Source organism: Ambystoma mexicanum, chromosome 14 (genome assembly GCF_040938575.1).
Source record: "Ambystoma mexicanum isolate Mex_15411 chromosome 14, UKY_AmexF1_1, whole genome shotgun sequence".
NCBI lineage: Eukaryota > Metazoa > Chordata > Amphibia > Caudata > Ambystomatidae > Ambystoma > Ambystoma mexicanum.
In genome coordinates, this window is record NC_090940.1 from 313616963 (window position 1) to 313632867 (window position 15905).

Genomic DNA, 15905 nt, shown 5'->3' on the forward strand with positions numbered 1-15905 from the left:
AGGAACTCTTAAATTATCTTCTGACTCCCTCCACCAGGAATACATACACTGCTTTGGGAGTTTATCATAAGATGAGGACTACGTGGGAGGACACAATCCATTCGAAGAACAAGTTACTTACCCATGGTAACGTTCTCTGGACTGGATGTTCCTTCCACTTATTCCTCATTGCCCCTCCCAACCTGCCCTGCAGTACAATTTTTCCATGTGATTGCAGTCTTCGCTCTTTCTTGGGGAGTAACTGTCGGGTGTAGGATATCGTATACACGCTTTAAAAACGGAACTGAAGCCAATGGTCGCTGCGTGCGCTTTATACCATCGTCGACATCGAGACAGAGGCCTCCGAGGGACATCGAGTCGATGCGCAGGGACCTCTGCTGGATAAAGATTCTGAAGCTGGATATGGAAATGTCATAAGATGAGGAATACATGGGAGGAACACCCAGTCAAAAGAACGTTACCATGGGTAAATAACTTGTTCCTTTCTGCCAGAAAGTTGGTGAAAGTAAATGGATAGTGTGGGGATGGGGGTGCCGGGGGTGCGGCGTCAGGGTTGCTGCGTGATGCTGTGGAAGTGGCAGGCAGGTGCCGTGCAGACCCGGCGCCGCCTGCACCGCCACAACCTGGAAGGGAGCGGGGCTCGGGCGGGGGAGGAGCTGTGGCGGTGTGGGAGGGTGCCGAGGACTCCTGTTCGGCCACCGTCGCAATGGCCGCCTGCACTGCGGCAGCGCCGGCCACTCTCTGGGTGGTCCGGGTCGCAGACGCTGCGGCAGGGCAGAATGGCCCAGAGTACCGTCGGGCAGTGAGCCGGTGCATTCCCCTCCGGCGTTGGTCGGCGGCCGGCCTCGGAAACCCATGCACCAAGCACAGACCAGCCGCCCACGTTGGAGGGGATATGGGTACCCCACCATCCAACCCCAGAGGACACATGCCCCACTCCTCTTTACCTGATACTCCAACGGGCCCCAGTCATCCCGCACGGCGTGTAGCACGTAGGGAAGGCAAGACGCCATACATGGTGGGCGGAGCCTACAGGAGGCTCCCACGCCGTGTTGCACATGGGTACAACGGCAGCCATCAGGGGACTGGGGGCTTGGTGGCAGGTCTTGCTCCAGCTAGCAGGATAACGGGAACAGAAAGGGGGAAGGCAGCTCTATTTCTAGAGGAAGGGCGTCCAGAACCTCAACCAATCAGAGGGAGGGGGGAAGGGTCTGGTCTCTGATTGGCCCTCTTTCAAGCATATGACTGGATATAAAAAGGACTGGCCTAATGACATTGTTGTTGCTCATTGCAGGGAGAAGGAGAGGAGTGTGGAAGCGACTGGTGGGCCTATCTGTACCCGAGTGAATAGGAGAAGCCTCACAAGGCGTTTATACCCCAGACTGTGAATGCACAGTGAAGTAACTGTGCCGAAGCTGGGGTCCTTACTTTAATTTGTTTAAGTTCATGAACATTACAGTACCTGAATAAAGTTCTCACTTGCATCAACCCCGGCTCCTGTCCTGATTCTCACAGATAGACATAGAATTATTGTTGATGGAAGTGAAAGAAGTGTCAGCCTTTAAAGCCATACGTTTAGAGATATGCCTTTAGTGATGAGGGATGATGTTGCTAGGAAATTGCAACGCTTTGTACAGGAAAATATTGTTGCACCCATTGTGTCAGCAGAGTGCTTCAGTTCCTGTCACAAGGCTGAGGGAGAATTTGCAACTACTGACACCAGAATAAGCTTAAAGGGTTTTATTAAATAAAAGTAATACCTAAGACTATTGCATGGAAATAGGTTCAGGATGGCTGTAATATACTTTTATTTTGGAAACCGTCCTTCATCTCTCAATTTATCAATGAAGGACAGCAAACATAAATGCATTCAGAAAGTTTCAAGCAAGGCCTTCTTTCTGTTTAGTTTACTCTAGTTGCGAGTCTTTTCTCACTTCGGGGGTCAACAAGGCCTCTCTTACTCTTGAGAGTTAGGACTTCCTCCCTCTGCCATGTGTCCCAAAAGTCATCTTCTCCGTTAACACCTCCCCAGCCCCATGGACGAAGGGGCTCTCCACTCTGTTCTTTTATTCAGGGCTATAGTGCCCCGCCCACTAATCCACTCCCAGGGATATAGTGCCCTGCTCACTCTTGCCTCTGGCCCTCCTTCTCCTCACAGGAGTACACCTCTCTTCTGGGGTTCCAGCACTTTTCTCCACCTCACTGGAATATGGAGCACACTTATCTCCTGTGGCTCAAGGGTCTCCTCTCCCCCGCACCAGAGCATACTCTGTTTTTGGGTTTCAGGACGCCGCTTCTCCCCCTTCACAGGAGCATATCTCTTCTGGGCTCAATTGTCTCCCCTGCTCTGATGCTCTCCCACGACCTCCGCAAACCCCTTTGCTCAGCTACCAGCCTAAAAGACATTGGGCCTCATTATGAGTCCACCAGTTGCTCAGCTACCAGCCTAAAAGACATTGGGCCTCATTATGAGTCCGCCAGTAATTTTTTCGGTGATTCCGTGGTGCCGGTGGCACAGTTTCCGGCAACCGTAACCACAGAATCACTGGCAAATCACAACCTCCCGGCATGCTGGAAACAGTGAGACCGGCTTGATGGAAACACTCATCATTGGCTGAAATCGGTGGCACCGTCGGCCAAAATGCCAATGGCACTGTTAGTGGCGTGTCACTCGCGGAAACAAGAGCAACTTGAGCACTGTGACCGGAAATGTCATCGCCGGAACTGGAAGCTCGCCGGTGGCCATTTTGGAAAACACAATCCACTTTAAATCACCTAGTTCCTGTTACAATCCGGACACGTAGACACCGGCATCTCAACAGCAATCACGACATCTTGGATCCTTGAAAGGCGGCAGCGGAAGCCATGATTCTCTGAGCAGGAATTCACCATACTGACGGACACCATTGTTGAACATGCTAGTAAGCTGTTTGCCACAGACCACCGGCGCAGTACACAAATGTGCAAAAATGCCACCCGTATCACGCACAGAACGTGACTGCCAAAAGCGGTGGCATGACCTCCGGCTGAGGGTCTGCAACCTGCTGTCGGCCCACAGGATGGAATGCCTGGCCACTGGCGGTGGGATGGTCTCACCAATAAAGCTCATGCCGTGGGAGGAGAAATGCAGCAGTGTGCTCCACCTTGAAGGGATCGACCGAGTGAGAGCAGTGGAGGCTGGTGCAGGGACACCTGGAGAGGGTGGTGAGGACAACGTGACACACCAAAACAACCACAGTGGGCATGGAAATGCACACCACACAGAGACTTGTCCAATTGCATGACACCAAACAACATCCAACCCATAGTGGCCAGCGAGCCATGACCCTTGGGCAAGGGTTCAGTGATTGCCCCTCCAAACATTCAAACACACATGCCCACAGGAGTACTGGTCATGTGCACAAAGTGACGACATGAGAAGCACGAAACACACAAGGCACTCATCCTCCAAGGTGGCATGCATGGACCATGAGCAATGTGCCCCAGTAACACACTCACATGCATCCACACATCAAAGCCAGCCTGATGGACCTGGCCCTGGCATGGTTGACTGCCTACCTGTCAAACCAACACCCCTAAGTGCAATTGGGCCCTTTCCTCATCTCCACCTCACGCCCCACCTGTGGCGTCCCTCAGGGCTGGTATGGAGGCTTAGTTGTGGAGGGCATGGTTTGGGAGGGTTAGTTGGGGATGGGGTGGTGGGGAGGGTTAGTTGGGGAGAGGGTGGTGGGGAGTGTTAGTTTTGGAGGGTGTATCTGGGAGGGTTAGTTGTGGAGGGTTAGTTGGGCAGAGGGTGTCTGGGATGGTTAGTTGGGGAGGGGGTGGTTGGCCACACCTTTGTTCATTCAAAAATGCACATGGTTCTGCAAATGAATTCATGTCTGGACATTCAATTTGTTAAGTGGTTGGCTTTCTTTTTGCGCTGCTTCACATGCATTGTGTGCCATGGGTCGTGTGCAGGTGCTGTGTGCTCAAAAGTAGTTCAGAGTTCCTGGCGTGCTGCACGCCCATCTCTGACATCCCTGTGATGGTGTTGGCGCATGTCTGCAGCTGCATCCACCATCACCATCATTGTCCACCAGAGGCATGTCCATGTCCGGGTGCATGGTCATGTTCCGCCTGATGCACATATTGTGCAACATGGCACAGGCCAGGACTATCTTCCCCACTTTCACTGGCCTGTACATCAATAATCCACTGGGGCGGTGAAAGCACCGCAAACGTGCCTTCAACAGTCCAAAGGCCTGCTCAATTGTCATCCTTGTTCTGTTGTGGGCCTTATTGTATGTGATTTACTGGTGGGTCCATGGATCTCTCACAGGGGGTCATCAGCCATGGTAGTCGGGGATAACCGGTATCACCTGCATGGAATGGGACACAGGGAAGGCCATTTTATTGAGGTGACTGGTCAGTGCATACACATTGGGATGTGGCTGTGAGACAGATGCATCTGGGTCTGTGCTCTTGCAGACTCTCATTCACCTTGTTGCACCCTGTGACAGGAAATGCTGGTCAGGCCATTTGTAGGGTGGGGGCGGGGTGGTACTGGTGGTGGTGGTGGTGGTGGTGGGTGTGGCAGAGTCAGGTGGCAGTGATGCATTCTGGTACCTGTAGTGCATTGCATGTGCCTGTCCGTCTGTGCCCAGATTGTGATGGGTTGTCCATCCGTTGACACAAGTGGTAGATGCTAGTCGTAGCCACCCACTCTTGCATGCGGACTGTGTCCCTGCATTGGCATGGTGCCTGTGGGCCATGCACTAGTGCCTGCCCCATGCCCTGGTGCACATGCAATGTGATGTGTGTGTTGATGCTTTTACTCACCTAATAGTGAGGTCCGCAGGACCATGCAGTCATGGGTTGATCCTGGCAAGCGTGTGCAAACGTGTGTGATCATCTTGTCCCCATCGCAGACGACTTGCACATTCAAGGAGTGGTAAAGCTTTCTCTTTCGATACACCTCCCCTGTGGCGTGGGCAGCCACTAGCTCTATACGTGCGCAGTCAACCGCTCCCAATTCATTAGACGTCCCCACGAGGGCATGCAAACGGACCTTGATAGCGTTCCTGTGCTTGTGTCCTTTGTAGGGCAATGTGGTGGGACACATTGCACAGGAGGGCATCGATGACCTGCACCAGCACAATTGAAAATACTGGCTGAGAGATGCCATGCAGTTCCTCGACTGTGCTGCAATGTGCCAGTGGCAAGAAAGTGCAGCACAGACACCACCTTCAACAGGGTGGGAATGGCAGTCCGGATGCCAATGATGCTCTGGATGTCGTCCTGGATGAGCTCCACAATTTCCAGGATGGTCTCCCTGTTCAGCCGGTATGGTGTGTGGATATGGCTGTCAGTCAGGGTCCGGGGTGTGACCCTTATGCGGGGTATAGATGCACGCCTCCAGGGCACAACTTGCTGCCCTTTGTTACTTTGCATTCTCATCCTCCCCCACTGCCTGTTGGCCTGTTGCCACTGCAGCACCTCATGCTCATAGAGCTGCTCTCCTGCATGCAGTACCTCCAAGTCCATGACTACTGCTACGAGTGGCAGCATGGTTGTGTTGTAAGGGGTGTGGGTGTGGTCCTTTTCAGCAGACCATGTGCTCATTTTGTGCAGTTGGGTCAATTGGGTGCAGCTTTGGCCTGTTCCTCCTCACCTGGGCCTGGTTACCGCCTGCTTCGTGGTGCTGGTATTTCTGGCACGGTTTTCCCAGTGCCACCAGCATCTTTGTGCCAGTGTTTCTAGGGAAACCACTGTTGTAATGCTGCCTTGTTTCCGTGGTGCCGGTGTTTCCGGCACTGATTCCAGAAGGTCTCGCTGTTTTAGTTTCTTGTGCTACCGGCAACAGTGGCACAGTATCTACTTCAGAATTACTGCCATGTTATTTCCGGACTACCAACCTTTGTAATGAGGCCCATTGTCTGTGTTTCTTATCCCCCGTTATAAAGCCCTCAGTGTTCTATCGAGGCTGAGGCAAAGTTTGGAATTCATTGGTTTCCTATTCTAAGTCAGGTGAATCTAGGACAGCCAGTGATGCAAAATCCTGAAATTGGGTTACTGAAAGAGCCTTTTGGTGTGCTTATAGGGGAGGAATATTTCTGAAAGTGTGTATGTAATCTAATCTCCCCACCCCCCAAACGCAAATCAACCATCTAGATTTATAAAAGTGAGAATTTGTGGGTGTGGCTTGGAGAAGCGTTGTTCCTTATACAATTCCACACCGTTTCACCAGTCTGCCCAAATTTAGCATAGTTGCCTGTTCGGACCCTCCAGACAATACTGGTTACATGACATTTGGATACCCCACCCCGTTCCCTGGATTTCAGCACCTTCACACATGAGACGGTTGCCTAAATCGGCGAACCATCAATGTGGTCGTAGAAGGACCAGTCCTCAAACCTAGAACGCAGGGTCTCTGGGACATTTGCACCACAACAAATGGCACCACGCCAGGGTGAGGCAACAGGTGGGGAGAGAGCACAGTAGGTCTCAGTATGCAGCAACACACCAACTGTCACCTCCGAGGTATGTCGCAATCCTACCCACCTGTCACCCGGCACCGCTACATGCGCACAATCAGATACTCTGTTTATGGTGTACTTCCGAAGTTAAAACCTACAAACTGCCTCTGCATTCATTTACTTGTTTTACCGCTGCAGTTTTGGACCAATCTAATTTAATGTTCCATTGCGAGTTTTGGGTTAAACTAGCAGATGCATTCTGGTACATATATGCTATCCAAAAGGCAGAGGGCTGCAGGAGGCATACTAAGTACATGTTCCAAGCTACTGCAGGCTAGGCGGAAGAGAGCTGCAGAACCCTTCACTGCAAACCACTGCTGCAGGCTACTGAAGCCAGGGCTGGGCTTAATTGAACACAGAAGCCTGAGACTGCAATCAGCTCCACCCAGTTGGCTGGGAGGGCCTTTATAAGCTCACTTTGAACAGAAGCCATTGTCGGTCCACTGCTTCCAGTGGGGGCTTGTGCTCCTGTGACCATTTTTTACCTTTCCCGAAAATCCTAATTTTGGCTTTTGATTCCTGTTTGCTGTTGCCTTTCCAGTCTGCTTTGGCACTCTGCCCGTTATTTGAACCTTTCCTTGATGTCCAGCTTTCGACTGTCCTTGTCCTGTTTTGCTGTTAGAGAAATTCAGTTCTTTACTGATATCTTTTCTGACTTTCTGTAAACATTCTGTTTTCTGGAAGCATTTCTGCTCTACAGACTTGTGCTGTTTCTGCCTAGTATTTCTCGTTCTCTGCAATCCCAGCCTTTTGAAGTGTTGCTGTTTGTTCCTTGCCTGTGATATTTCCTGGCTTCAGTCCATAGTTCTAGTGCCAGTTCTCAAGTACTGAGTTTCCTGAATCCCTTGTATTCGCTGTATTGGCAGCGACCTATCTTGCCTGAGTCCTTTGCCTTGTGTATTCCGATATTCCAGTCTCTGCTTTGCACTTTGTTTTTCTATCCTGTCCTGTACCTGGTTATTTCTTTCAACGCTGCTTTCTACCTGTATTACATCTTGGTCCACTGTTGTGCCTCGGCTTTAAATCCATTTACAGTATGACCCCAGAGTTGGTCTCCATTCAGATCTCATGAGGGAAAGACTTATGTTGCCTTCGCCTTGTCCGTTTAAGTCTTACGTGCCTCAGTAGATGGTCACCAGTTTTACCATTGCACTGAGTACAACAGTTTCCTCGGCATGCCTTAATCAGGATGCTGCTGTATGACCGTTTTTAAGAGTAATCTGCTGGTACCGATCCAAAGGGCTTTCGCTAATCCCTGGAGCCCCCTTATCATATTCCAGTAGACCCTTTATTTAATCAATTCGTATTGCCCAGTATATTAGCTTGTCTTTGCAGTTCCTGTGAATACCCGTCTCAACTCTGATCAGCTTAGTATGTTCCCTGTTTCTGTTATATGCTAGCGTTGCCTCAGGAATCTCCCCGAATCTACAGTGCAGACTGTGAGATATAGCTTTTGCCCTGTGCTCTCCGGCCAGACCCTTGCCAGAATGTCAGACAGCCGCACACGCCCATTCTCAGTGCAGTTTACTTCAGAGTGCAAAGCACATCAGGAGATAAGCAAATCGGAACAGTGACCTACAGGATCATTGATTTGCCACAATTGATGAGTGTTGTCATGTCTGCCCACAGAACCCGTTGGGCGAACAGGTATTGTTTGACTAGTAAGCTATGAATTGAATGTATTACTGTTTAAGGGCGTTTCCAAGGCCACACCCATGATTTATTGTTTAAGGTTAAAGGATTATCCTTACCTAGTCAAGAATGTCCCTCGAGTGCTGAACAATGTTGGGGATTTTGTCTGACTAATGCAGGACGGGGAGAAAGAAAGTATTGTTGAGTGTGGGAATGGCAGATGCAGTGATAAGACGAAAGGGTGGAAGAGCGATAACAGCTGCTATAGCTAAAGCAGTTATATGGATTCAACACAGATATACGCGATTACTACGCAGTGCTGAAAATATCGAATTCAAAAATCGCACTGCGCAGTGATCATATATATCACTTTCCCAGCATTCCGCATCCCCCTACCCCTCCTCCCACTTAGCTTTTCAGCAGCACGCACAAGTGTGCCGCCGACTCTCCTCTATCTCTGCGGCGTCAATTCCCTCCCACTAAGCTGGAATTGTCCCCCAAAACCCATAATGCTGAACAAGGGGAGCGAGGGACACCGCCCGCTCCCCTTGTTAGATATTTTGGGCTTTTGGTTTTTTACACATGCCAAATGCGCAGTAAATCCGCATTCAGCATTTTATTTGATACAAAATGATTTAAAACGGGACACGAGAAGAATTTTTTGGATGAGTTGAGTGGCATTTTGGGTGGTGAAAGAAGAGTTATTGATGGGAAGCATACTGCTGAGTGTGGTGTGAAGAATCTGAGGTATTCATCCCTTCTTGCCAAGGAGGGTCCCCCACCTCTTTGAGGCTAGGAAGGTGAGCCCTCTCCACAAGACTCTACTAGGGGTCTGGGCAAGTGGGACCTCACTTGTAGAGACTCTTCCCACCCATCCCCCCACCCCCAAACCCCCATTCCTGTGAGGAACTCGCTAAGCCACACAGCCTGGTAGCATACATGGGACTATCTGCTACGAAGACTAATGTAACATCTACATATTTGGCTGTAGGTAATGCTGGAACCAACCAGCCCAGAGTAAGACTGTTAAGAGAAGACGCATATTGAACTGGAGAAGCAGAGAGTATCCTACTCTGGGGAAGCCCCCTGAAAGGAGCACCCCTTGGAGAGACGGATCTGAGACAAGTCCCGCAGCACGTGACTTTCGAAGAGCTGCAGAACGCCAGAGTGAGACGCTGGAGGCCTGGCATACCCAATAGAGGAGCCGTTGTAAAAGAAGAAAGCAGAGAACTGTTCAGCTGGTGGTGAGACCAAATCCTTATCATGGTGGACAGGATGCTCGACGAAACAATCCGAGGCCAGCAGAGAAGGCAAGTGGGAGCGCAAACAGCTTTCTAACATTAGCCCCATGTATGGCATAATGGAAGCAAAGAATGGGTGAATGCAGAACGAGAAGGCAAATGGGAACGCGTACAGCTTCCCAATGTCAACCTCTGTATATGCCAGAAGGGAAGCCGGGAACGAGAGTGCGATGAAACCAAGGAACAAGAAAGACAGTATCTAAGTGGATCACCCGAGCAAATGCCATGGTCCGCAATGTTTCCAGACATACAGAGCGGTATTGAGGGACGCGGGAGGCCACTGGAGCAGCTGGATACTCGTCCCAGTGCTCACAAAGAGTTACTTAATAAACCTGTGTAATTGGAACTGTGTAAAGCTGATGAGATTGAATAACCATGTGTGGGAAGTTTATGAAGACTCCAAACAAAAACATGATAAAGAAGGGAAATTACTATATGAACACCAAGATGAAATGAAAAGATGAGAAACTGTGGCATAACATCTTGCAATAAATAAAGGCAGACAAGACTATTGAGTGAAGAAAATTGTTATAAAGCGAGAACCCAAGAGAGGGTAAATATCAAGTCGGAAGAAACCACAGTCGAGCTAAGAGTCTGGATCAATAAATTGAGGGGTCTAAAACCTGCAACAACAAAAAACAAAAAGTTGAAAGTGTCACAAGGAATGTTGTCACTGAACAGAGTACAAAACCCAAGACTGTTGTAGGGGAGCTACAAGAGTTATTCAAGGGATAAAGGAGCCTGTTAGAGAAGATCATGCTAGAAGAGCAGCAAAAAGAATTGCAACATTGATACAAAGAGACTGTCAGAAGATATTGGCACACCAGGAGAATCCAGCCAATCTCCTGGGCTTGGTTATCTTGGTGATAGGGTCACGTAGAATTGGATTCGGACAAAGGACTTTTCTTTCTTTGGTATTTCCTGACAGACCAGCACCTTTAGTTCCTTTAGGTAGGGCAGTTCCTCTAGAAGTAAGGAAAGATGGACTTGTTTCTTATATTTGAATAAAAGTGAATTAGAATGTCCTCAGAGTCTGATTCCTTCTTCCAACCCACCATGGTGGCTTTCACCCTCTTTAGAGCCATTTACCTCAGAAACACTAACTTGAGTGGTGGCAATCTACAACACAACAGAGCTACAATTAACCACACCAGAACACATTTCCAAACATATGCATCACAGAAATAACATACCTTTTGTTTTCATGTTCTTCACAATTAAAGCATTTCTTTGTGCTTGGGCTACCCCATGGGCCAAGCTGCAATGTTAATGTTAAGTCACAATGTATATTCTTTGTTTGGAATGTTTGAGGATTTGCAGCTATACACAGCAAACTGTGCCTAGATGGATTCAGAACGTATTGCTTGTCTTTACAGATTACATTAATGGTGGAGAACTCTTTACTCATCTGTCCCAGAGAGACAGATTTACAGAAAACGAGGTGCAGATATATGTTGGTGAAATTGTCCTGGCAGTTGAACACTTACACAAGGTAAAGCTTCTTCTCAGGCTTGATTTAATTGTAATAATTAACATCATACTTCTTACTGTTGACAAACTTGCAATTGTGCTACTTTAGGGAAACTTGTATACAAGCAAAGTATTTTCTGATGCCTTGTTTTTCCCTTGGCACATGCTCGCGCAATGAAAAAGCATTGGCCTTTTTATTTTTATCTGAATGTTTTTTTGTTTAGTATAGGTGATCATGTCGGCTATCCAGTTTTATCAACCAAAAGGGGCACTTAGTATAGCAGCAAGAATATAACATTTGTTTGATTCAATTATTTATTTGTATTGTTCGATTGTTAGGCGCTTATACAGGAAGTAAATACTGTTTTAAAGCGCCCACAGGGCAAAAGGGAGGGGACAAGGGAGGAGAAACAATGAAAATACATTGAAAAAAATATTAAATGGGGTGGGGGACGAACCTACTATGCCTTGTGAGTGTTCAGAACGTGCACGTGCAGAAGGGAGAGGGAATGGGATAGGTGCTAAGGTGCTCTAGGGTGAGCAACAGGTGAAGTGCAATGTAAGGTGAGTGCAAGCCTCTGTGGGTGGAGGGTGAGCCGAGGCAAGTGCTGAGGGTAGACGGAAGCTGGAACGATTCGGTGTGGGAGGTCAGGGCCCGAGGATGCATAAGGGCCCTGAACACCAAACAAGCAACTGTGAGATTAGCAGAGGAGCGGGAGGGAAGGAGAGAGGTAGCGAGGGAGTGAGGGAAGGAGGAGGTAAAGAGGAAGATCCTCAAGACCTTCCAGAATTTAAGAAAGTCTTGCTCAAGATGAAGAGGGAGGGGGAGGCTGTTGCAAAGAAGGGAGCCAGCTGAGGAAAGCGATCAACGTTCAGCCCTCTGTTGAGCTAAACACTTTAAACACATGGAGTTGGTGCCAGAGGAGCGCAGAAGTCTAGATGGGGAATATTTAGTAAGAGAGAGTAGCAGGTGGTGTGGTCCCCGGCCCCAGACAGCCTTGAGGATGATGTAGAGGGATTTGAATTTAATCTGTGAAGCAACCGGGAGCCGGTGAATACTTTTAAGGGCAGGAGAGATGCGGTCCCTGGGTTTGAGGCCGAGGCCAAGGATGCGTCTCACTGCCCTATTCTGGATTAGCTGGAGGGGTCGCAGAGTGGAAGAAGGTAGAATCAGGAGGAGGGTATTACAATAGTCAAACTTAGAGAGAACCAGGGCTCGGGTAACATTGAGCTTCTGGGGGAAGTTGAGAAAAGGTAGAATTTATGGAAGGAAGAGCTGAACGTGGGACTTCTTGGCAATGCCCTGAGTGTGAGGGAGGAAGGAGAGCGAGGAGTCAAAGATGACTGAGGTTTCTGGCTTCATAAGAGGGAGCAGGGGGAGAGCCCATGGAAGAAGGCCAGAGCGAAGGGAAGACGTCAGGTGCAGAGGTCCCAATGGAAGGATCACGATTTTGCTGGCATTGAGGCAGAGATCATTGGTAGCGCACCGGGTCTGGATGCCGGAAAGGCATTTGGGATGATGGAAGGTGCCAGAGGGTCAGCAGGAAGATTGAAGAAGAGTTGTGTGGCGTCCAAGTTGGAGGAGATGAGTGGCAGCTGAGTAATGTAGATGTTAAAGAGCCAAGGCGAGAGAATAGAGCTCTGGGGGACACCACAGGTGGCGAAGGCAGTAGGAGAGGAGAAGATGCCCAGGATGACTTGGGAGCAGCGGTCAGTTAGCAGGGAGGTCAGCCAGTCCAGTGCCCGCTCCGAGATACCAAGGGTGTCATGGTCATGGAGCCTTTGTGTGAAGATGGAGTGGTTGACAGTGTCAAATGCAGAGGAGGGTTTCAGGAAGGATTAGGACAGCAGGGGAGTTGGAATCCAGGGATGCAAGCAGTTCTTCACAGGTGTTCAGAAGAGCAGTTTCCGTGCCCCTGGATGCTCGGAATCCAGAATGATGGCTGTGTAGACCGTCAACAAGTTCAGTGTAAGAGTTTAGTTGGGACAGGGCCAACTTCTCCAGCAGTTTCCCCAGGAAGGGGGTGATGGAGATGGGGGCGGCAGTTGGCTGGACAGGAAGGGTCTGCTGGTGTTTTTTAAGGATGGGGTGTCAAGGGAGTTCTTGAGGGAGGAGGGGAAAGAACCCATAGCAAATGAGTGGTTACAGAGATCAGCGAGTGCAGGGGCGTGGGAGCTGATGTTGTCCTTGATGGTTTTGGATGAGCAAGGGGACACCTGTTTGGAAGAGGCCTTCATGCAACGGACAACTCTAGTGTCTTCTTCCGGTGAGACCAGGGTGAAGGAGGAAGGAGGAGGTTGAGTCGCCAAGAGAGGCAAGAGGGTGGGGGGTGGGTTGGGAGAGTGAGTGATAAGGCTGTTGACGATGTCCTGAGTTTTGGTGGTTGAGTGAGTAGCAAGAACGTTGGAGAGAGCATGATGAGGAATAGGGGAATAGGATGCTGCGGAAGGGTTGGCAAGTTCCCTACAGATTCTGAAAAGTTCAGCCGTGTTGTTGGCATCTTAATCATGACTTAAGATGCTAATCAAGTAAAAGGTCTTAAGATTTTGTGTTTTGTGGAAAGGTAAAGGTTAGGAATTTGTGGGGTTTTTCCTTGTGTTGGAAGCGTGACTGGAAGCTTTTGGCAATGGTCAGTTTGTTTTTTTGGTCAAATATCTTTTTAAACCGTATTTGCTCAATGTTTTCAATCTGCTCTGCAAAGAAAAAATTGATTTATCTGATCCGTCTGGCAGGGTCTGCTCTGAAAAAAGATTGAATCCTTTGAGTAAAAATTACAAGTGTGGATCCCAATCTGTATTTCAATCCTTATTATCCATATGTTTTGTCAAAGGAAGACCTTAGATTACCATTAAAAGGCACCTCGTTCAAGTCTTGGTCGTACATTGAAAAACATTGTTCTCAATAGACTTCATTTCTTTAAACTGTAAATGTGTAATTCCCATCTCCTCTCAGCAGGGGCAGATGAGAAAAGATTCCTACTGCCTTTTTGGCATCTAGAGTTTAAAAAAATCACCTTGATTGCTCACGTCTTGCTGGTCTATCACTAATTGCTAATACAACTGTGAACAAATTACTGTGAGTCACAAAAATAAATTCATAGGCTTTTGGAACTAGTTGCCTGGTGGTAAAGAGCACACTACACATGTGCTTATTATGCTGAACTGTCATGGGAGGAAACAAAATTACTGTTTAAGCCTGTTGCAGGGTTTCTGTCAGCAGAGGGAGGGAGCCCAACCCCTAACACCCAACTCGGTGCCAGAGTCATTGCGGGAAGGCCACCTCGCAGTCCCTCCTTATCTGTGGAGGAGACAGCAACGCAACAGGGACCAGAGGAGGAGAGACTTCACAACAAACAGAGCAGGTGTTGGGGCATGGTGCAGGATGGAGTGTGCAGACCTCCCAGAGAGAGGCCCGCCTGGCAACCCTCCTGCAGGGAGGGTTGCTGCATCCGAAACAAGGAATGCACGTGGCGTACTGGAGCAGAGCACCACTCCAGGAGCCGGCATCTGCTGGATCCTGCATAGAAGGGGAAACCCACTAAATCACCAGGTAACTTTATATTAACAAAAGCTCACAAGGCCATATAAGCAAGGGACAATAGTTCCTTCTAGTGTTCAAGTTTGGAATTTGACAGGGCCGCATGGAGAAGGGGGCATGGCTTACAAATCCGTCTCTCAAGCCTTCCCCTGCCACACCCCCTAAAGCAAGGTAAGTAATTGGCTAGAGAGATGGCTAATGCTGGGAGGGGGAGGGCTATTTAAAGAGAAGCTTGGAGATAGTTTAGTGCAAGGTAGTCTGTTGGGGAGACAGAGGTCAGGGGGGAGAGAGGGGGAAGGGAGGAGGTGGGGGAATGATGAGGGGTGGAAGGTTGGGGGGAGGGAAAGATGGGGGGATGAGGGAGGGGGAAGGGCGGAGAATAGTGATTTGTTGAGAAGTGTTTGTTGGACATATTGGTTCTTACTGTTCAGAAGGCAAAGGTTGTGGTGTTGAGAAGCCTCGAGTAAAACCAGTATGAACGGTCTTCTGATAGTTAGTCCTTTGACACCCCACTCCCCACCCCACCTCCACAAAGATGGTGCCAGGGGCACTTGGAGAGCTGAGGATTGCATATCAACATTGAGACCTGTGATGGGTCAGAAATGAGAGACGGACACAAAGTTGGAATATTTTCAACAGACGTAAAGGCCTTTCGAATGGATTGTCCTCCCACATATTCCTCATCTTTAAATATCTTCCCTTCCAGCTTTAGCTGCTTCGGAAAACATTTTTAGGCAGATTGCGTTATGCGGCGATGCGGCCGACAGTGTCCCTCTAGGGCTTCCATCTCAGGGTCGACGTTATCGCAAGTGTATATAGATTCAGTTCAGTTTTTCCGCGATAGCTAAGGCTTCAAGAATTATGCTGCACTTCGTTTTTTCTGAAACTGGGACATACTGGAGTACGATGGCCTTGTCATCGACACCATCAACCCTGAACACCAGGTTAAAAAAATGTCATGACTGCAGCGCCAAGATGTCTCTCCCGGATCCTCATCGAGTGTCTGTGGTGCCTTGGCGTGGAGCAAAGAACGGCAGACTGTGGGTCCTGTCAGTCATGACTGGTAAGGCTCTGAAAGAGCGTAAGGGGAAATTAGCAGTGGGTAGGCCCCCTACAAAATCCCACTAAACAAATCTTTTGAAGAAACACTCGTCCGATGAGTCGAGAGGCGACTTGCCTCAAAGGAAGATATCTAAAAAAGCGTTCACGCTCCAGGAGTGGGCTGCAGCACTCCTCGTTTTCCAAGAAGATGAAGAAATGGCGCTATAGATCACCACCTACTTCCTCCGATTCCTCTCCAGAAAGAAAAATAACCTGCCCAACCAAATCCTCGACTCTTGCCGAATGGGAAGTGTTCAGGCAGGAAAGGCTTAACATTTTCGAGAAGGAGGTCCGTCCCCCTCAAAAGAAAAAGAAAAAGCCATGCTCCTGTCGCACCATCAAAAG

The 15905-nt window shown here is 49.0% G+C and overlaps 1 protein-coding gene across 1 annotated transcript in view; it reads left to right on the forward strand.

Annotated features, from left to right (window-relative positions):
* RPS6KA5 (ribosomal protein S6 kinase A5) overlaps positions 1-15905 on the forward strand; it is a 1757411-nt gene that overhangs the window by 238875 nt on the left and 1502631 nt on the right. The window contains exon 5 of the mRNA XM_069637449.1: positions 10828-10943. Coding sequence (XP_069493550.1) covers positions 10828-10943 — 116 coding nt within the window. The remainder of the gene's footprint in view (positions 1-10827; positions 10944-15905) is intronic.